The sequence below is a fragment of the Nesoenas mayeri genome (genome assembly GCF_963082525.1).
Source record: "Nesoenas mayeri genome assembly, chromosome: 18".
NCBI classification, from domain to species: Eukaryota; Metazoa; Chordata; class Aves; order Columbiformes; family Columbidae; genus Nesoenas; species Nesoenas mayeri.
In genome coordinates, this window is record NC_137566.1 from 9,411,842 (window position 1) to 9,425,045 (window position 13,204).

At 44.0% G+C, this 13,204-nt stretch overlaps 1 protein-coding gene across 1 annotated transcript; it reads right to left on the reverse strand.

The window, feature by feature from the left end:
• Positions 1-137: 137 nt before the first annotated feature.
• SURF4 (surfeit 4) lies at positions 138-13,169 on the reverse strand. Its single transcript, XM_080356204.1, has 6 exons — positions 13,006-13,169; positions 6,247-6,433; positions 5,049-5,125; positions 4,408-4,451; positions 3,258-3,444; positions 138-3,026 (listed from the first exon to the last, which is right to left on the reverse strand). Exons 1-6 carry the CDS (start codon positions 13,051-13,053, stop codon positions 2,760-2,762), a joined length of 810 nt encoding a protein of 269 aa, XP_080212330.1. The 5' UTR covers positions 13,054-13,169; the 3' UTR covers positions 138-2,759.
• Positions 13,170-13,204: the final 35 nt, after the last annotated feature.

Consider the following 13,204-nt stretch of genomic DNA (forward strand, 5'->3'; position numbering starts at 1 on the left):
ATGGCCTGAAGCCTGTTGTGTAACCCATCGTGGGTGACCATTACAGCTGCGAGGGGAACAGTGGGGTGGAATTAAGTGGTGTTTTAACAGCCCCCAGGGAAGGATGACAACTGCAGCAGCCACATACAGGTGGCCCAGTGCTTGACCTCTTTATAGGAAGAGTGTTGGCAGTAGGAGAGAAAGCCACCACTGACCAGCATGGCTGTGGAGTGTCACCAGTCACACCCGCCAAGTGGATACAAAGATGCCATTGTTTTATTTTGATTGTTTCCAAAAATCAAAACATTTTCAAACACAACTAAGGTACAAAATACAGCATAAAATGAGAATTTATACTTTTTTTTTTTTTTTCCACATAGAAAGCAAAAATATATTCAGAATGAATTCCAGAACACTTTGCCGAGCCAATTGATAGCTGACATCCTGCTTGTGAGAGCTTCTCAGCCCCGGGGAGAGGTCACTGTATTTTTGGGAGATGTATGAATACAGCAGTGTACATAGGAAACCAGAATCTTTTGCATCAGGACTCACAGTTACTAAGTCTGCATATTGCGCTGCCTAGAAATACCTTATAATGCCCTCCAGCTAACTGTGCCCCTTTAGGACCAAAATATTTCTGCTGCAAGGGACAGTATCTGTTCCTTTTCTGGGGTCTTTTCTTGGAAAGGGGACTCGATTTTCACAGAGGAATCTGGTCAATATTTCAGACTAGTCCACCATCCAGCTCCTTAGGACACAAGTTGAAAAAGCCAACTTAAGAGCTACTTACAAGAGTTGTTTCATCATTCCATTTATAAATACTATGATCAACAACAGTGAGGATATCTGAGAACGGCTGCTTTGACGTAGCCTAAAACCATTCTAGTACCTGCAGTGAAAGTGAGAAAATGTGTCCTGTTCCCCATACCTGTAACTGAAAGGACCAGTCTTGCTATGAAGAGACAGGCACAATGAACCCTTGAGCTGAAAACTTCCCTTGCAAAACCTATTTAAAAGCCACGTGTGACCTGAACTTCAATGCTGGCTTCCCCTCCCATCTACCCCCACACATTGTTTCCTTCAGCAGCAGCACATCCTGCTATTCCATAAGCTATTTTACCCTTAAGATGGCAAAAATCACTCGTTTAACAGTCAACAGTGCTCTTCTATTTGTCATCAGTTCTTCAAGCCTTGTTTTCTCTCTTAAAATGCAACCGCTAAGCTGAACCGTCCAGGTTAATGTCCTTACCAGGAGACCGTGGTAAACAGCTCCTGCTGGAGACGTTCAGTTCAATCGCTCCTCCAACAAACAGCTGAGCAGCTTTCTCAAGGGAGACAACAGTGCAAGGAATCAACATGATCTTAGCAAGTTGGTAGGGCTCATGCTTTCTTTATCACCTCATGAAACAGGTTCACCTAGTTTACTAAGAGGACAAAACACCTCCTCTGAGCAGCACTAAGCATGTTCATGGCACAGAGGTCATGGCACTGAGAGTTGAAAACGGGGCCTTCCTCTCTCCTCACCATCACGCTGAGGAGTTTGAACGCACAGTTTACATTCCTGGCTGCTTATGCGCTGTGCTTTGCACTTGATATAACCGTTAACACAGAGGGTTGAGAACTGGGGCTATGGCAGCACAGCCAAATTCCACCTTTCCTCCCTACACATCTCAGGTGTGGTCTGAGACAGCAGAGGGAAGGGGCTGTACTGGAGGGTCCAGCACCCCCATTCATCCACTGTTCAGCCAACTGGGACTCTGAGAGGCTGACTGAAGGGACAATAAGAAGCAAGGACTACAGATCAGATGATCAACTGCTCTCATCTTGCATGTACTGAGTGCAAAGGGGGGTTCTGTGATTCTGAAGACACTTTCACCAATAACCTAGAATTCAGATATGTATTTGGGGCATATACATCTGAAAGTTGGTTAACAACAGAAAGGAGCTTTTCTTATGGAACCTGCAGGACAACTTGGCTCCCTTCTTGGAAATTCAGGAGGGGCAACTTTGGGGAAAGAATGCTGAATAAAGAGTTCCTTTGGCACAGAATCTAACATTGTCTCTTCAGGAATATCTTCCCCTCTTCCTTCTTGAAATCTGATTAGCAATACAGGATTCTCCCTTGTTCCCCTCAAAAGCAGAACTGGGACATGTCCAAAAACCTTCTCCCTTTTCTTACCTAGAGGGGGTTACAACTACTTTCAGGGTTTTCTTTTTGCCATCTAGTTGGGGGCAGGAAAGACCTCCCCTCATTAAACAAAATGGGGTTACAGGCCTCTGAGCAGCAAAATAACAGTGATTTTTTTATGCCACTTTCCACCTTGATAAGCAATGCTATAACCAGCAATGGAACTCCTTATGCACAAGACAGTTTTGATGAAGGTGAGAAAGGGGGATCCACTTTTTCAGTTATAGCTAGAACCCAACAGCACACTGAATCATACAGCTGTATCTGCTCACAGTACTTCCAATTTTAAAACATTGCTGACATTAAAGACAGCAACAGTTCTACTGCAACTCACTGAAGCATCAGCAAAATGCAGGTTCCTTGGGTTAGTTCCAAATCTAGGAAGTTAGAATAAGCCTAGGCAACATTCCTTGAAGAAACAGGACTTTTTATCTATTATATTACTGGTGCCACTGTAAATCAAATTCAAGACATCTGTGCCTTTAATAGGAAGGGGGCATGTACGTGTAAAATGCTGGCAGTTTCTGTTGAATCCATAGAGAATCAGTTCTGGACTTAACATGTTATGTCCCAAGAAGTGTTGCTATTCCTGTTACCACTCTTTTTTCTTCTCATCCATGGAGACTCCACCGGGGCCCAGTGCAACGACGAGGAGAAGCCCTCCGATTACAGACATGGTCTGGAAGAAATCGTATTTGAGGAAGTCGTGCATGGGCTTGTAGGCTGGGACGGTCCAGAAGGCATTGAAGTAGATGTTGATGCCAAACAGCCAGATGACGAGAGTCAAGGCAGCCAGCTTAGTCTTGAAGCCAATTGCCACCAAGATAATCAAGGCCGTGCCCACTATGTTCTGCAGAATCTGCAAGGGAAAAAGCCACAGGTCTTAATATAGATAACACAAACACCAGAACAGAGCACAGATAAGTTCAGCAGAACAAGTTACTGTAGCACAGATTACTAAATCACTTTTCTAAATATTAGTTCTAGTAGAAAACAGACTGACATGATAAGCATTAAGTCCTGCAGCCAGTCTGGGAGTTGGTGCTATACTCCAGTTTCTTAACTCATACTTTTATACTCAGGTACTTACAGAAAAGAAGTTCATATCAAAATGTAGCAGTGTCATGAACATGAGGACCAGCAGCACCCGGCCACCCAGCTGCATATACTGCTTAGGAGAGCTTTCCCGCATGGTAGGGACACCAGCAAACATGCTCTTTCCTTCTGAGCGCGACTCAGCCAAAAGCAGCAGCAAGCCTCCCCCAAGGGCAAGGTTCCTACAGAAACGCAGAGAAAAAGCGGTTTATTATAGTTTGCACTGATCTATAGATTGAAAATATTTTCTCACTGGATCAACTCAGAATCTGCATGCAGGAGTGACCAACTTTGCACCTCGTGATGTGTGTCTGCATTACTTTCACAGCTGAAACAGCAGCACTGTGCACAAAAATGATTTACACAAGCCTGTGTAGACACACACAACCTGCAAGAGCAGTCCAGCACCCACAGCTCCAGCACAGATTGCTCAGCGTCTGTTACAGCACAAATTTAGTTGTGTTGAAGTTATTCTGTACCTCAGATTTAGCCATATACGCCAAAGTAGTTCAGAGGTTGCTTTGAGAAAACAGAACAGCAGTACTGCTAAAAGAAGTTACACATTTACAGGGTTGTAGTAAGCCCAGAGTATAGTTCTTGTGCTGCCCCCTGCCCTCTCCTCAGAGAAGAGGGGTGAAAAGGTAACAGCCAGCCATCACTTGGGATTTGGCAAGAAAGCTCGTGTTTAAGAACCCTGTCGTCTACTTACAGAAGGTATTAGAGGTTTAAAAATCCCAGAAACCACTCTAAGATCTACATGCTTTTGTTTTCTCAGAAAACAGTTTCAGTCATGCATAAGCACAGTGGCTATTTTAGCCATTTAGGAAATAATGGCAGCTCACAGATCCAGTCTAGAGAGTTGTTTGTGAGCTCTCAGCAAGGAGGTTGGTAGCAAAAGCACTTAGATCCTAGTGGGTTAGGGTTAGTTTTTCCCTTCTATGGTATTGAGCCTGCTGTCTATGGTTTAACACAGACTGCACTGATTTTTTTAAGTGCTGTCATTTCTTGTTTAATGTAAATGCATCATTTGTAAAATCTTCCTGGTAAATACTACATACAAAGATAATTTCCTCTGTCAGTGAGTGACAGTGACACAACAGTTTTCATTCTGGTTTGATAAAAAGAACTTCAAGAAGTAGACATACCTCATCAAGAACTTCAGGTCCCATAGAATGCTGTATGCAATAGTCTAGGCAAAGAAGAAAACAGGTTGAAACACCATATAAATTACACTGAAGTTCTGGATTTATGTTAATCTCAAGCCTGTACTATCCATTGCAGAGTTCAATTATATATTATACCAAAGGAAACTAGGTAATATCAGTGTGGCCCAGTGAGTCATTGTAAAACAGGGAGCAGAAGCCAGAATTTCATTTGTGCTTTAGCCCTCACAAAAACTTATCGGTTTGGAACAGGAAGGATCCTCGGTGATGGAGACAGCCCTTCATACGAGTGTGTGCTGAAGGCAAAAGCAACTGCAAGTTCCACATTTGGCACTTTACTGACACACAGGTAAATTGCAAGTTACTTCTGTTAAATTGGTCAAGGTCAAGAATTGAATCAATGTCTCCAGCTGACTAATTGCAATTACAGCCAAGGATCTATTGGGCACAGCAGAAGAACAGAAGCAGCAAAATAGTTCAATGCCATTGAGGACTGGCACTAGGCCAGGCTGGAGAAAAATTCCAGGGTTGTGAGCTGTATTTAACTATGTCGGTAGCACTGGGGCTGAGAGAGAAGATTTGAAAGATATGATTTAGAAAGGCTGAAGATTTAAGCCTCCTACCTGTAATGCTATAATTCCAAACAGTCCAAAGCAGGCATACTGCACAAAGTTCCTACTCAGCACCAGGATACAGCCACCTGAGTTGGGGAAATTGAAGACAGTTACACTTGGGGCTTGCACAGGAAGAGATGCTGCAGAACACCAACTCATTTTGATCTAAGCAGACTCCAATTTCTTTCAACTGTGCCATGGAAAACATCAGGCAGGAAATTTTAATGGCACATTGGCACAAATAGGTTTGAAAACCAGGAAGTTTTACTGTATTTTAAAATATTTTATAACCCCAGAAGTATCTTTTGTTTTACAAAGGGTAAGCACATGCTGAATGCAGCCCCCAACACACAGCACTGCACAGCAGCTCTCTGTGTTCAAGCACTAAAAGAAGCTCAAAAGAAACTTTTAATGAGATAACTGTTAGGGGAGACATGCTGCACTCCTTTTCCTACAGAGTTTTTGTTTTATATCCTTCCTCAAGTTTCCTGTCTCAAAGCACTAACAGCGTTTGCCACTTCCACATGAGGACTGGTAACTGTAATACATTAGGACAACACTGTACACAAAAATGAGGGTAAAAAGATCTAAAACCCAGGCACAAGACAAGAAATTGGCAGAGCAATCAAGAACAGTAGATCAGGGACATAACAGAAACAGAAAAGAATTTTACTTCTCTCCATTTCCAATAGCCTAAGTCCACCTAGCACACATACAGCAGCTCTGCTTCTGGGCTTATTGTAATTACTGGGCTTTGAAAATCTGACACAAGCACCTCCCTCAGGCTTCAGTGTATCAACTGCAGGATAAGGCTTTGCCATTGAGATCAATAACCATAAAATCAGCAGGCTGGGAAAGTCTTAACACTGCCCAGTTTAAGAAAACATGAGTATTTCATTTAGAGAATTCAGGGGGTGTGGTAGGTGTTTATAGAGGTATATACAGAACTGAAAACAGACTGTTCTAATGGATTCTTGGCATCTCAAACTCAGAGGTAGTGTGTCCCCAGAAATTCTCTAACACTACTTCCAGGAAAGGCTGAAGTGGATCAATTTAGAGTTCTTTTCATTCAGCCCACGTAGTACTATCCGTTCTAAGATGTCAATGGCTATTAAGAAATCAGTGAGGCATCCCGTGCTTACATGAGCCAGGGTGGAAAACACTGGAGCGCTCTGGCGTCCACCTTAACGGCCTTAGAGCCACTTACTCAGCTGTCCGAAGAGATTTATGAACACAAAGATGGAGGCCAGGAAATAGCCACAGTTCCACGTGCCGTCAATGTAATCCCTCTGTTCGCTCCACTGGAACCACATGCGGATGCCATCCTCCAGGAAGGTGCTGATGAGGCACAGGCGGGCCACATGCGGGAGGTATTGCTTCGTCACCCGCAGGAACTGCGGGCAGACAGCATCGTTAGCAGGGACGGGAGGAACGGAAGGCGATATTCACGGTATAACAGATCCGCACACCCTGCAGACTGAAGTCAGCAGTTCTCATGCACACAGGGTCATCAACATTGGGAGAGAAACACTGACTTGGGATTTGGATCTAATGAAAATCTTCTCCACTCCAGTGTGAGAACATTTAGGAGCGGCAAGGGAAACCTGTTGTCGTGCTGCACCCAAATAACATTTTGGATATGGACAGAGAAAAGCAGAATCCAGGAGCACCCCTCTGTGTAAGAACTGCGTTTTGATGGAGCTCTTACTAGATGAAGGCTGACCTTGGGTTTAGTTTGTCTATCTCGGGGTTTCATGTTACAGCTCAACTATCAGATAGCCAGGAGCTGAAAGGGCAGTTTTGCTCCCACCCACACGCTCAGGCACTCAACACCATGTAACAAACCAATTCAGGGAGTCAGGCTGACAGGAGATTAATTCTGTACAAATTAAAAAACATAAATAAGATTTGTGCCAAGCTAGTTCCCTCTAACAGCTCAGAAAACCAACAGTGCAAAGCAACTGTACTTGTGTAACAGAATTTTAGAGCAGCCTGGCTGTTGCATGACTTTGCACCCTCTATGCAAGTACAGAGTTTCTACTTCCATTATAAATGCCTATTTTCTTTCTGCAGAGGATGTTATTTTTATATACAATTCTGTGCAGTAGTTAAAAGGAAATTACATCATCATGCAACAGATGCGGAGCCTTAGCTCTTGGGAATGCAAGATGTGTCTGGTCCCATATACCCCTTCATCCTCCAAACCCACTGGTTAGTTTGCTCTACAATCACAATAATTATAAAGGAAGAAATACAGAATTGCCAAACAGCATGTAGACCAGATTGAGGTGCACAGGAAAACTTAAATGCTTGTCATAACCCAGAGGCATTAACTGTCACTCAGTTCCTTGAACAGCACTGATTATTACTTAATGGAGACTTCCCTAGGATCTGCTTTGTCACCCTGGCACCTGGCTGGCCCCTTTCACGCACAGGTTCAGCTTAGCCAGGTCTCTAAAAAGACATTTGGAGTCACTGTATGTTGCTGTTTGAGCAAGTGCAAGCTGGTAAGAAATAAATATAATCTAAAACTAAGTACAGGATTATCCAGCAGGTTTCCACCTTCAGGTGACAGGAGCAGTTTGGACATGCTGCTACTTGTGACAGTAAATGCCCTTCATGCAGAACTGCCAGATCCCGTGTTAGAACTCAGAGGAGCCACTTAAACCCCCACTATCCCACACAAAGCCCAAGTGCTGTAAGGCTCATTGATTCACCCAGTTTATGCAATATTAGCATATTTCCAGCATGAAAGGGGTGGGGGGACCCACAGAAAAGGCACACAACCCTTTTCTTTTATAATCTGGTATTTACATTGACTTGAGGTTAGACAATACGGCTTCTTTTTGGGCAGAATATTTTCTTTCCAAGTTCTGGCAGTGTTGCATGCTCTCAGTGTAAATGGGAGTGCGGAGAGACTAAAGCCATTCCTGAAAGTTTATTCTCGCCACAGTGATTAGTAAATAGTAAAGGCTGCTCCAAATCCCATGCTAATGACAAGCCTTGCTTGCTGTCTAACTGAACATTGCCACAAGAAAAAAAATCCAGTAAACCCACTTAACAGTTAATTAAACAGTTAATATCGGAACAAACTACACTAGTTGTACTGCATGCATAGAGTCTAAGGGTCAAGATTCAAGCTAATCAAGTGCATTTGAAGTGCAGCTGTACTCTGACTCGGGGCTGCCACTTCAGGCTTTTTTAAGCCAGTTGGATGAATGAGTCAGAAGAAATGTTGTGATCTTTGTCACTGAGACACACATCTTGGTTTACCGCTTCCTTCTCTCCTGGATTTCACTGTGTGTTTGGCCAAACCTTTTGAGGACTAATATTAAGGATGTTTTGAAAATAGTACAAAGCCAGAAGTATTTTGTAATTAATTCTGCCTTGTCAAGATGCAGAACAGGCAGCTTTGGTCTAGAAGGAAATGAAAGAGGACAAGTGCTGGGCATCTGCAGGAAAAGGAAAAAAACATGGCTGTGGAAAGGCTGGAAAAAGAAGCAAACATGACAGATCTGCCCCCAGGCCTCATCTTTGTTGTTCTGAAATGGGTCGTGTGAGCTCATCTCTTCTTCCCCTTACCCAAAATCAAACAGCTGCTGACAGTCCAGCTGAAGGAGCCAAGAAGTCATCTCACTTCTACCTGTTCTCCCAGCATATAGAGGGAATTTAATGCTACCTATTGAACATGAGTGTGCACATCCAATCAGCTTACAACAAGTCAGAGAGACCAAAGCCAAAGGCAGCTGCAGTGCTAAGCAACCTTATCACGACACACATCTTCGGACATCCGTAACGCATGGAGCTGCATTTAGTCAACCACAAACAAGCTGAAACCCCTGTACATAGCAAGCTGGAAGTAAAAAACCTTCAGAAACAGACTGTATGAACAAAAATCCAAGCCAAAGGAACAACTAGATCCAAAGAGAAAGGAAGAACACAGTTACATGATAACCACGAGAATGTAACAGACATGAAGTGATTTTGTGATTAGAGGATTAGAGCATGAATCACCTAATTTAACTAACAGAGTAACTTACAAGAAACAGGAGATGTCTAGAAGAGGGACTGAACTAACACTGCCAGACACCCTGGTCTTATCCCTACACATCACAAGCAACATGTGGCTCAAATGCTGCACCCTGAGACCACTTCCTATTTCCTTTGTGATCCACACAGATACAAGCAGCACATACGTGAAACGTGGTACTGCAGTTAATAAACGTGTCCTACTAAGACACAGGACTCGAAACACACACTCCGCTAAGCACAATACACATAAGCCAAAACAAAACTGCTGAGATTAATGGAGGGGGCAGCATTAAATTCATGACATCAAGTAACTGGGTGGTTTATTCAGCTATGAGCTCTGCATCAGCTGTACTTAGCACATACTGCATCCCTGCAAAACACTGGGAGAAAAGACAACAAAATGCTGAAGTAAAACTATTTTAAAGTAGAACAGCTGGCTCTGTGTTGGCAGCCAAGTTACTAATGTAAACCAGAGGGGCTTTGTGTTGCCACTTCCCCCCTCTAACAGGATTAGAAAGGCAGAGACAGATTTAAATGCTCCTCTTAAGTTTAACAAGCGAAGATGCACAAGAAGATCCAGGGATCCCTGTATCAAATCTCTGCTCAAACCCCATTTTTCAAAAGGAGGGTTGAAATACTCAAACCCAGGCGACACCTGCCCACAGAGAAGTAATAAACCAATTCTGTTTTGACTCTTACCACGCTTTCTAAACTATATCCCACCTCAAACAGTTTCAAATCTGATAAAAATCCAGTCCATTTTGTCAGAAGTGTTTATACCACAGCATAATTACAGGTATTTTAAGACCGATACACAGCTAGGAGTTGGGAATGTTTGCTGTCACCTAGGTATATTCTGTCCAAACACAGAAGCCTTTTTTTCTGTGTGTACACGTGTCTGGTTTTGCATCATGGAAGTTATGAACACAGTGATGAACCGCAGCCTGCTAATCTACACAGAAAACCTTCTTGTGGGCTGCACAGCATTATTAGCCTGGAGCTTCTGATAACGGCGTATTCCAGATATCTGGCTTGTATTCGTTTAAAGGATTGCTTTGTTCTGGCAGGACAGAGACATCCAGCAGCCCGGGACACCAGTGATCTTGTCTGGAATAGGATGCTCAATCCTACGGCACAAAGAAAATCACTTCTTTTCACCAATCTGTATAAAGCTACTTAGGAGATTCCACCTAAAAATCACAAGGAGAGCAACACCAATCACAACGGGCTCATTCAATGTCTACAAGTCACAAAAACTGGAAACAGAGGCTTTCCTGCTTGTTTCAAAAGGCGAGAAGATTGCTCACAGTGTTCTAGTGGGTCAGAGAGATCTTAATCAGGTTTTTAATCGCAGGGAATTTCTCATTTTGTCTTCTAAAGCGTACTTTATGCCAATGCCCTTTTCCAAAAAGGCTGTTTATTAATCAAATCTTTAAAATGGGAATTATTAGTCATGTATTGCATTTTGCTATCACTTTTTATGGGAAGATTCTTTCTAGCCTAACTAGAATAGAATAGGCTATTTGGCTTCTAACGATAAAGGATCAGTGCACTGATATGACTAAGTTACAGGGAACACTTCCAAATTCAGTTTTTTAAATTTAAAACACACACACAACCCCACCAACAGACTAACAATGAAATGTTCTCTTTCCTTTCTGTTTTCTGCAAAATAGGATACCAAGACATTAGAATTAGCTGAAAAACGTGCATCAGCATTTATTTGGGGAAATTAAATAAAATCCCCAGAGTCTGGTTCTCCCTTATAGTCCTTTCACTATAACACAATGACTCAATAGTTTCCCTGCATTTTTGTCCATATTTTTTTTCAGAATGGCAGAAATACTAGGCACCCACATTCCTAAAGTTTATTACAGACACTGGGAAGGTTGCACAAGATCTGCTCCCTCTTATGGGGATTTCAGAGGAGAGACAACCAGTTCCGTATCCCTAAACAATCAGTACAGGCCCCAGATACAGCTATTTTCAGTACAACAATGTCAGCAGTACATGGTGACTGCAATGTAATATTTTAACAATCACTAAAAGAAGGTCTTAACTTCTGAGTATGTAGATTATTGAATAACATTGGGCTGATGTTATGTGGCTTAAAAAACCAAGCCCTACAGCCTGTAGTTGGGCATCATTCTGAACCAAGATCCTTATTTCTTTGCTACAAAAATGAAGACTTAGGTCTTGAACACTAGTCCAGGGAGTGGAGAAATCAAGGTCAGAAAGGAAAATGCCTTCAGCTCCCAAACAGCCATTGTCCAGCTTCACTTTTTCCGCCTCCAGCAAGGGGAGTTTCAACATAATTTCAGTCCAAATGTTCCAAGTACTTTTTTTTAAAATCCAAGACTAACAGTTTTCATAACACCAAGTGTTAACTTCACAATATATATCAAAGGTTACTGTTCAGTAAATCCCTCCACTCCTGCACTGGTGTGACACAGTTTTAGCAGCACACCCAGTACTGAAAGTGTCTGATTAAGCTACAAGGCAGCTATTTGGAGCCAGAATTATCAATGGAGTTACTTGGAAAGCCATAAAAATGGTTTTGCAATCTGATGGGTAAGTGTATGCAAACACCCCAAACTCTGCAGGTAAATGAAAGACTCATCTTTAAACAGAATGTGGCCCAGCACAAATAAAGTTGTGCCATTTAAAACTCATCTCAGGAGAAAGCAAACTGCATTTTAGCTGAACAAAAGAGCTTTCAGTAGTATGAAAAAAGGGGTGGTAAGGACATCTAGAAATAGTCACACAGGAATAAATAGAGAGGTGTTATAAAAAGGTCAGGACAAGTGCTGTAAATTTTGGTGAGCGATTTGAACACTATAGCAATAGTTCACTTTCTCCTCAAAAAAGGAATGAGAGGACAAGGTAAACAGATGATGACAAAGATGATCCAGACACCCCTTAAACTGAATGCTCCACACGCCATAAGAGGCTCTGTCTCCACAATGAGTCTTCCATCTGGGGGTGGAGAGGAAGGGCAGAACAGGTTTTCCCAGTAAAACTCAGTTAAAGACACAGAAGTAGCACAGTCCCCTCAGAGCTGTGACCTGGTATCGTGCACCACACGATTCCCACTGCTTCAATAATCACAGTTGTAGAACCAGGCAGAATCAGATTTTCCACAGAACTTGCTAAATATGATAGGATGCCACCTCTTATTCTCAATTAGATGAATCACCATGACAGTGAAGGTCTTGCTAACACCACCACCAGCAGATCAACTACTTACACTGGAAACATTCCTGCTCTCACATACAGTAAGAGATCACAAACTTCTGTTTAACAGAGAAATCTGTGAGGGTCTCCACTGAAATAAACGCAAGAAGGATTACAAGACAACATCAGCTTGGAGTCATTTTGCTTAGAAAAGACCTTTAAGATCATCAAGTCCAACCAAAGGGAAGCTTGTCCGCTTTCCTTCTGCCCCAAATCTAAGCACAGCACTATGGTGCTGCCAAGCCTGAGTTTCCAGACGTGGCTCAGAAGTTTGATTTTTGGCTTTCCTGACACCACCACCCCACTTTCCTACACCTTCCTGCCCTATTTAACAGCCTAGACGGCTTACAGGAAAACCAGAGCAGCTCAGCCTCCTGCTCTCTTCCCATTTATTCACCCCCACGGAGAAGCCCCGTTCCCGGGAGAACTCGCCTCCCCGGTGGCCGAGCAGCCGCAGATCTGCCCGGGGACAGGAGCACCCGCTCCCGCAGCGACCCGGCCCGACCCCGACGGGGAGCCGGACCCCCGGCCCTCACGGGGATTCCCACCGGAGGGACAGGCCCCACCACCCCAGCCAGGCCTGACTGGGCCCCTCAAGGCAGCGGCCTCACCGCCCCTCCCCACGGGGCGCCCCCTCACACCGGCCCGAGGGAGCGGCCCAGCGCACAAAGGCCGCCCGGCCAGAGAGACGGGTACCCACCTGGTCCGCGAAGTCCTCTGCCGTGCTCATGATGTCGTTCTGGCCCATGGCGGCGGGACGGGGAAGGTGCTGCCAGCTGCTGCGCGCCTGGGGCCCGGGCTCGCTGGCTCAGGCGGCCGCGGGAAGGGCGGGCGGGAGAGAGCGCCAGGCCGCTCGGTGCTGCTGCCACGTAGGCCAGGCCTTAAAGGCGCCGCGCGGG